The following is a 9,385-nucleotide window of genomic DNA, read 5'->3' as shown; positions in this document are numbered from 1 at the left end:
AGTGTGTATAGTGTGTGTACAGTGTGTGCAGTGTGTATACAGTGTGTGTACAATGTATGTACAGTGTTTATACATTGTGTGTACAGTGTGTGTATAATGTGTATACAGAGTGTGTACAGTGTGTGTACAGTGTGTGTACAGTGTGTATACAGTTTGTGTACAGTGTGTGTACAGTGTGTATACAGTGTGTGTTCAGTGTGTATAGTTTGTGTACAGTGTGTGTACAGTGTGTAAACAGTGTCTGTACAGTGTGTATACCTCCTCCAGTTTAAAGGTGATCATGGTGAAGGCTCTGAACACGCAGTCCGTCGGCCCTGTGATGGTTATGATCCTCTCGGGACAGGAACCCTCTGAGATGTTGATCCTGGCGCTACTCTGTTTTTTTGGGTGGGGGAAGATGGAGCAATGGAAGGAGAAGGGAGGCATTATGGGAATTTATTGTTTTCAGGAGGAGGTAGGGAACAATGAGGGGACCAGGGAGGTAAAAAAACAAGAAATGGAGTGAGGAAGGTTAAGTGAGGGACAGGAAAGGAAGGTGTAGGTGAACGTGGGTAAGAGGGAGGAGGGAAATGGGGGAGGAACAGGGAGGGGAGAAAACACATTAGTGGGAGGAAGGTTTTGGTGGGCTGAGAAGAGGTGGTGAACGACACATAGCTCTGTCCTCACTCCCTGAAGGAGATTCACCTGTGATGGAGGACAAGGAGGAGGCGTTTCTGAGGAGGATGGAGGGGGGAGGAGCAGGGGAGGCAGGAAGAGAAAATGAAAAGTGAGGGAATTATTTGGTGCAAGACAGATTAGGATGACTTTAATGAGGGGGAGGGGAGATGAAGATGTGATTCCAGGAAATGGCGAGGATAAATTTATTAAACGAGGAGGAGGAGGAAGACAGGAGAGTTAGGGAGAGGACCAGGAGGAGAGAGAGAAAAGGCAGTGCAAATATTTGAGGAGAAATAAAAGAAGGTGAAGATATAGAAAAGGAGCAGCAATAACTGTACGGGAGTGGATGGAGGGAGTGAGAAGAAGCTGTAGAGTTAAACGATAAACCATTAGTGAGGAGTGTTGTCACCCTGAAGGTGCTTCTAAATAAAACAAGTTCGATTTCACAGCCACCAACTTTTATTTTGAAAGCCCAACAGGAAGTCAGGACTTCCTCTGGAATAATGTAAGGAGACAAAATGGTCGACATTTTGCTGTAAAATCGGTAGAAGACTCAAGAGAACCAAGAATAAAAAGAATGTTAAAGCTGCTCATTAGGATTACCATAGTAACCACTCTGTCACTCCCTGACAGCACTCTCGTGAGGACAGAAACAATGTGGATACCAGAGAAATGCAGTGTGGATGCTGAGATGAAGAAGACAAATTTATCATCCAACAGTTCAGCCTCTCTGTGAGATGTTGGGGGGAGGGGGGAGTTGTTTCCATCCTCCCCCCGCTGTCTCCACTCCCTCATGCGGCTGTGATGTGAGCAGCGTGTGGTCTTGCTGTTTCAGCGTTGGCTGCTTGTCTTCATTACTCTTCATATGGAGAGCAGGACGGATGGACGTCCATGTCGTCCAACTAGATTACTCGGCTCTGCTTTATTAGGGAGTCATGCTGTCAAGTGTGTGTGTGTGTGTGTGTGTGTGCAGAGGTGCACGCTGTGTTTGTGTGGAGCTCTGACAGGTCCTCTCTGTATGGATTTAATTAGAAAACTGTGAATATTGTCCAACTGGAGCCACGAACGGCAGATTTTCTGTAAATTCCCCTGAAGAAGTGAACCGTGTTGTGTCTGTTTGACGCTTCAGTTTGAATATGCAACAACTGAGAAGAAGCAGGTTCAATCAAAAATGCAGTGGCTTTATATCTTGTGTGTTTTTGTCCTTGAGAAGTAAATCTCTATTTAAATATTCATGTTTCCTGTTGGTTTCCTGTTATTTTGAGACAACCTGATTCTGTTTTCTCTGCCAATCCTCCAAAAAGCAAAAACATGTTCAAAGGTTTTGGTTCTTTTTTATTTTTTTACCATTTTTAATGCAACATGTGTTTAAAGCCTCTACTTGAGCTATGTGTGCTAATAATCCAGAAAGTAAACCATCTCCATCCTCGCTGATGTCCTCCAGCTCCTCGATGGTCCACTCAGAAGATTTTACCTGTCCAGTCTGCTTTTTGAGATTTGCACAAAATGTTTCCAGGCCAAGTTGTACCTTTGCAGCTTTGCTTTGTGTGCGACTTGCAGGGCACCAAAAGAAGACGTCTGTCCCAGGTCTCCACATGTTGGTGATTCCATCTACTGGAGCACAGCTTTGAACTGAACTGAAGCAGATTTTGGCCATTTTTTTAAATGATTATTATAACCATGCGGTCACATGTGCGTGAGATCGACAGACGGATTGGTGCAGCGTCTGCAGTATTGCGGACTCTGTATCGGTCCATTGTGGTGAAGAGGGAGCTGAGCTGTAAGTCAAAAACTTTGTTTACCAGTCGTTCTATGTTCCTCCCCTCAACTATGGTCATGAGCTCTGGGCAGTGACTGAAAGAATGAGATTGTGGATCCAGGAGGTTGAAATGAGTTTCCTCGGCAGGGTAGCTGGACTCTTCCTTAGAGATAGGGTGAGAAGTTCAGTTATCAGGAGAGACTCGGAGTTGAACCACTGCTCCTCCACATTGAGAGGAGCCAGTTGAGGTGGTTTGTGTATGTCTGACTGGGAGGAGACCCCAGAGAAAGACCCAGGACATGCTGGAGTGTCTCTGGGTTAGCCTGGAAACACCTTAGATTCCCCCCAGAAGTGCTGGAAGAGATGTCTGGACCTCCCTGCTCAAGATGCTGCCCCAAGACCCGACTTCAGAACAAGTGGAAGATAATGTATGGATGATGGACGGATGGATGGATGATGAATGGATGGATGAAGAATGGATGATGAATGGATGATGGATGGTTTTACTGTTGATTTTATTTCCTCTTGTTTAGATTGTTGTGACACAGTTTGTTTTGTTCTCCTCTGAGTATTTTCAGCTCTGCAGCGAAGCGCCAACGGAACATGTCATTCCCGTTTCCTCCTCTCCAGAGGTTACCACTGTCTTCTGTAGCTGGTTAGAAGTTAACCTTTTGCACTGCCAGGCTCCTCAGTATAGTCCTGACTTGTTAATATTTTACACTTTTACATCATTTAAAACCTAGAGGATTGCTTCCTTCAAATGTTAAACCATAATGTAGTGAACATTTATGAAGCCATCTGTCAAAACACATTTGGTATTTAGCTCTGTGCAGAACAGTTTCAGAAACAGTTTTATGTGATAGATTAATTTATTTCTGTGGATTTTGATCTTTTGGATGGATAATGTCAGTCTTTGCTCTCTGATGTTAAACTCTGGTATTCTCATCAGGTGTTCAGAAGACACTGCTGAGACTGAGCTCTGCTCTCACCGAGATGAATCTGAGGTTATCGATCGTCTGCGTTAAGCGTCTATCCAGCTGCAGCTGCAGCCTGACTGCAGATCAGAGTCCTGCCAGCAGAAGAGGTGCTGCTCCAGCAAACACCGTGGAAAACAACACGGGGAGGCCGTGTCCACGTTGGCAGGTTTTTCAAATCAAAATCTAGTTTTAGTCAATTTTCTTTGATAGTTTAACAACTCAGCGAGAAATAAAGCCCCAGTCAGTGAGGAAGGGGGTCAACAGGAAAATCTCTGCCTTTTGCCAGACGCCTGACTGAACACGGAGCTGGTCGGTGCAGATTTTCACCTTCTGCTGGAGGATGGAGGGATTTCTAAATGCCAGAGCAACAAAAACCAACCGAGTGGTCCGACGCTGCAAAAACAGCAGCTCTGATAAAATATACAAACACAACGTCCAGGAATGGACCGTTTTTCACTAAAGACCGTCAGATCGTTTAATTTGTAGGTTCTCCCTGTGCACGTGAGTGTTGTCTCGTTTGTCAATGTGTCCCGGTGATGGACTGGAGACCTGTCCAAGTGTCCTGGTGATGAACTGGAGACCTGCCCAGGCCCCGCCTCTCTCTCACTGACTGCTGGAGATGGACACCAGCTTCCCAAGACCGTGCACAGAAAAGCGGGTGAATGAAATTAACGGATGAAGGAGTGTTTATTTAACGAACACGTTCTCTGAATTATAAAGCAGAAAAACATCTGTCGGTGTCTCGCTGCGCTCCGTAAGGCTGCGCTCCGTAAGGCTGCGCTCTTCTGCAGGTTTGCCTGTTGACATGATTTAAACGTGATGCCTTCAGACTCCGGCGTGCACTGTCTACAGTCCTGAAGGGACTCACATGCGCTGAAGGCGTGACGCTGCGGTTACAGAGTGAATGTGCATGCTACACGCCAGCGTTTGGACAGTTCTGAAGTTACCCTGCTGCTTCCGGACATGAACGTCAGAAGACGAAGGCCAGCTCTCAGTTTGGTTTGACCAACGTCCATCTGTCCTCGATGAGACGGGACGGTCACAACAAACTGATCTCCTGTCAGTTTCTCTCAAAGCCCGGCTGAGATCTTCCTGCAGAACATGAGGATTACTCAGCACTTCTTCAGTGCAACGTTTAACACAGATTCAGAGTGTCGGGTCTTTCAGATGCTGCACCACAAGCTCCTTATTTCTCCTTCCATCGTGTCTAACTCCACCTGGCTGTCTGACGAGCCACCTCGCTTCTTCTGCCTGTCTCTCTGAATCGGTTTTCACATTTCCTCGAAGACACAAGGAGGCAGAGGAGATCTGCTCCTCAGGGAACAAACCTCTTGGCTTTGTTTTCTCACCATTTGAAGAAGCTGTGACAGAACGTGGAGCTGAACGTTCTGCGTGTTGAACTGCCAGCAGAACACCTGCAGATGTTTCAGCTGAGCTCTGAAAGTCTGTGTGCTCAGAGATTGAAGATGAAGCTGCTCATACGTCCAACACATCTCACATCCTGCTGTCGTTGGATGCATGCAGTGAAGGATGGTCATGGATGGGGGGGCGGTGTCTTACCTCTTCTCGTATTCTCTTCACAGTTTCTCCTTTCTGTGGAAAAACACTCAAAGTTACCACCATGCTTTAAAGATGTTCTACTAAAATTGAGATGATCGACGTGACGATCACAACTCGTTCTCTGAATAAAGAACAAGACTCACCTTCCCAATGATGCTCCCAACTTCCTGTGGAGGAAAACAAACAGCCAATCAGAAACAATTCTCTTTCTCTGCTTCCTGCTGAGCAGGACGACAACACGGCAGAGGAACGTTTGTTTACATGACAATAAACATTTCAATGAACTAATGATCTGGAAGCACGCAGCGAATTCATGGCCCACTGGGAGAAATGAAATGACGCCTGTATCAGTTTGTCTCCAGTTGCTAACAGAGATGGTTGTTTTTGTTGAATTAATAATGATCTGTTTTGTCTTTATGTCGACTGGAGGTGAGATTTAAATCATGTCCTGATGAACCCCGAACCTGACGAGCGTGGACTCTTCCTCGAGACACGAGGACGTACGTCAGATTCTCGTCCACGCTGCCTCACAAACTGCTCAGATGTTTTTAAGTTGTTGCCATTAGCTCCAGAACCTCCATCTGAACCACTGCGGTCTCTAAACTGGGTTCTCCCGTGGAGTGAAGGGAGCTGTGCCCACTCTTGCGGCTCGTCTTGCAGCGCCTGTTCTGTTCATTCCTGCAGACGAGGCTGACGATGATTGAAAACATCTGAGTCGACCGTTTTGATGTGGGACTGAGAAGAACCAGGCGTTCTGAACAGAGTTTCAGCTGAATCGTTAACCCATAAACAATTAATCGATGCAAAATCAAGAATAAAGAAACAAAAAAACAGAAGCTCAAATCAGCAAAACGGTGACTAAAGCTAAAATTAGCATAAATCAAGCTCAAAACTGAAAGGAGAGCGACAACTAAAAAATTATAAGAAGCAGAAACATAGCTAAAATTGAGCTAAAAGCTAAAGAAGCTAAATGTTGGCTGAAAGCTATAATTAGCATCAGAAGAAAACAGCAGAGCTAGCAGCTGAAGCTGATGTTAGACAAAACACAAAATATGCAGAAGTTTGAGTCCAACATCTGTGAGAAGTAAAAAACAGGAAAACATTGACTCTGACTCAGCGTCCGTGCACACCTCACCTTTCCGTGCATGAGGAGGCGCAGTGTCAGTGTGACCCCTACGGCCCCCATGGCCCCGTCTCCAAACTCCTGCTCACAGCTCATAGTGGAGGTGGTGGTGTGGTGGGTGGAGGTATGAGTGGACTCTGCCGTTAAGAGACGCATGAAGGTCCACGGCCGCCAGGATTATGGAGCTGTCCAGAACCTGTTTGGAAGAACCTTCGAGAAGAACCCGGTGAGGAACAGTCGGACAGCCCTGGAGTCGGCAGGGGCCGGGGGTGGGGTGATTCGGGCAGATGGTGGACCTGGACTGGAGAATCTGATGGTGGGAGTGGGAGTATCTTCGGTTCTGTTTCTCCTCTCTGTAGAAAAAAATGGAAGAGAAAATAAAAGATGGACACCTGATGTAAAAATCTGTTCCCTGATTTAAAATAAAAAAATCTGAGGAATATTTACCACAAAACAAACATGAAGACAAAGAACTGAACACCAAACCAGATCTACTGAAGACCAGGAACTATGTCAGATCAGTTTCTGAGTCTTAAACGAGCGCCAGCCTGGACTTGTGGCCTTGTCTCGTGGCTGAAGATATTTTTTAGCATTTGTCAGCCGATAGCATCGACATGCCCATAATAGTTTACATTCCTGAAAAGAAATGCATGAAAATCCCCAAGAAGGACTAAATGTCTGCTTGATTCTGCATTCTTAACATTGTTATGCTGTTTCTTGTACATCTAATTACTTCTATGTACTTTGTACTATTTAATTCATGTATCAAGTTCATTTCAGTCAGGATGGGGGTGCTGTAAGTGCTTTAAACTTTATTTTATTATTAATTAACTTTATTCATAAATTTCCTCACAGAAATGCAGATATCTCCTAAACCTGTTTAAAACATTGTTCTCTTTGTAAGATGCTTCTGTGTACTTTTGCTAGCGCTGCTAAAGCTAATGCTAATTCTACCAATGCTAATGACGCTAATGCTAATTCTAGGAATTCAAATTTTAGTTCAAAGCTAACTTTTTTTAATTTAACTGGCATTTAATAGGTGTTTGGCTACTTTTAGTTAGCATTAAGCTAGTCAAAGACCACAAGGAGGGAAACGTGTCAGGAGACAGAGGGAGAAGAAGAACGTGAAGAATGTAGGACTGAGGGTGGACACTCTAAATGTGGGGACAATGATAGGCAAAGGTAGAGAGCTGGCTGACATTATGCTGAGAAGGAAGGTAGATGTTTTATGTGTCCAAGAGACCAAGTGGAAGGGCAGCAAGGCTCGCAGCATTGGAGCAGGGTTCAAACTGTTTTACCATGGTGTGGATAGAAAGAGAAATGGAGAAGGGGTGGTCCTAAAGGAGGAATTGGTAAAGAATGTAGTAGAGGTGAAAAGAGTGTCAGATAAGGTGATGTGTCTGAAGGTAAGAAGTCGAAGGTCTGATGCTAAATGTTGTCAGTGGTTATGCTACACAGAAGCCATCTTTGCTTTGAGGATGCTGATGGAGAAGTACAGAGAGGGTCAGAAAGAACTTCATTCTGTTTGTGGATTTAGAAAAAGCACATGACAGGTTGACAGCAAGACATGTTAGACTGGTACAGGACATGTATGAGGACAGCAGGACAGTGGTGAGATGTGCTGTAGGAGTGACAGATAGCTTCAAGGTGGAGGTGGGATTGCATCAAGGATCGGCTCTGAGCCCCTTCTTGTTTGCTCTGGTGATGGACCAACTAACAGATGAGGTCAGGCAAGAATCCCTGTGGACTATGATGTTTGCAGACGACGTGATCTGTGGTGAGAACAGGAAACAGGTGGAAGAGAACTTGGAGAGGTGGAGGTATGTAGTTGAAAGAAGAGGAATGAAAGTCAGTCATAGTAAGACAGAGTCCATGTGTGCGAATGAGAGGGAGGAGGTGGAACAGTGAGGCTACAAGGAGCAGAGGTCACAAAGGTGCAGGACTTCAAGGACTTGGGGTCCACTGTCCAGGAACATGGGGAATGTGGTAAATAGGTGCAAAAGAGAGTCCAGGCAGGATGGAGTGATGGAGAAAAGTTTCAGGAGTGATTTGTGACAAAGAGTGTCAGCAAAGGTCAAAGGAAAGTTTACAAGATAGTGGTGAGACCAGCTATGGTGTATGGTCTGGAGACAGAGACATGGACAAAAAGACAGGAGACAGAACTGGAAGTAGCAGAAATGAAGATGTTGAGGTTCTCCTTAGGAGTGACAAGGATGGAAAAGATTAGGAATGAGATAATCAGAGGTACAGTAGTCCCTTGTTTATCGTGGGTGTTTGGAACCATGCCCACCCATGATAAGTGCAAAAACTGTGAAGTAGTAGGAGGAGGGACAGTGGTTTGGACATGTCCAGAGGAGGGACAGTGGTTTGGACATGTCCAGAGGAGGGACAGTGGATATGTTGGTAGAAGGATGTTAGAAATGCAGCTGCCAGGAAAAAGACAAAGAGGAGATAAATGGATGCAGTTAGAGAGGACATGGAGGTCGTTGGAGTGAGGACAGAGGAGGACGCTGTGGAGAGCCCTGAAGAGGGAAAAGCCTAAAGAAGAACAAGAAATAAGTTACTTTTACCTGATGTTTTAGTATTTTTATCTTTTAACCAGCATTTTACAACTTTAACCTACTGTTTTTCTACTTCTAGCTTTTAGCTAGCATTTAGTTAGCCGAACACCCAAACGGTTTGCTCTTCAGTTTCAAGCTTCGGCTGCAGGCGAGTCTGCAGGTAAACATTCTCCTGGTTATGAACCACATGATCCTGAGCAGCTCCGCAGAAACGCTGTAGCTCCAGACGACGTGTAGAAACGAGCAGAGTTCCTCACGTGTCAGAAGCGAGTCAACGAGTCATCTCTGTAATTCAAAACTTAATTGGGCTCTGTGTTTGGAAGGTGCTAACGAGCCAATCGAGCTCTCGGCCATTGAAATGCCACTCAGGCGTGAGGATACTTGAGCTTTTCATTTTGACTCTCAGCCGACAGTCGAGGATAAAACAGGAGTTGTTTCTGCATGCTAATGAGAAGCCGCCAGTCGTTTATGTGTCATTGTCGGGATGTATTTGTGTCGTACACATCTTTACTACGTCTTTGATCATTTTCTCAACGAGGTCGTGCGATTTCTTTCAGCATCTGTGCTTTTATGTTTCTGAAGATCTCTCCTCAGGCTCTGTCATGATGCCAACAGGACGCTTCGCTACAATGATGTGTGCAGAGGAATCACTGTGGTTATGAATGGATGTCACTTCAAACTGAACAGTCTGTGTGTATGTGTGTGTGTGTGTGTGTGTGCGTGTGCGTTGAGCTTTATGTTTGCTTCT

General features: G+C 45.3%; 1 protein-coding gene across 2 annotated transcripts in view; it reads right to left on the bottom strand.

Moving 5' to 3' along the window:
- The window catches only part of pcbp4 (poly(rC) binding protein 4), a 30,580-nt gene extending 24,150 nt beyond the window's left edge, over window positions 1-6,430 (bottom strand). For both annotated transcript variants that reach the window (XM_037679016.1, XM_037679015.1), the window contains exons 1-4: window positions 6,089-6,430; window positions 5,097-5,120; window positions 4,954-4,986; window positions 259-375 (exon numbers count right to left, since the gene is read on the bottom strand). In XM_037679016.1, coding sequence (XP_037534944.1) covers window positions 259-375; window positions 4,954-4,986; window positions 5,097-5,120; window positions 6,089-6,232 — 318 coding nt within the window. In that variant the 5' untranslated portion in view covers window positions 6,233-6,430. The remainder of the gene's footprint in view (window positions 1-258; window positions 376-4,953; window positions 4,987-5,096; window positions 5,121-6,088) is intronic.
- Between the last annotated feature and the right edge of the window lie 2,955 nt (window positions 6,431-9,385).

Source organism: Nematolebias whitei, chromosome 7, assembly GCF_014905685.2.
Source record: "Nematolebias whitei isolate Nwh7 chromosome 7, NemWhi1, whole genome shotgun sequence".
Classification (NCBI taxonomy): Eukaryota; Metazoa; Chordata; class Actinopteri; order Cyprinodontiformes; family Rivulidae; genus Nematolebias; species Nematolebias whitei.
This window is presented reverse-complemented; position numbering and strand designations above follow the sequence as displayed.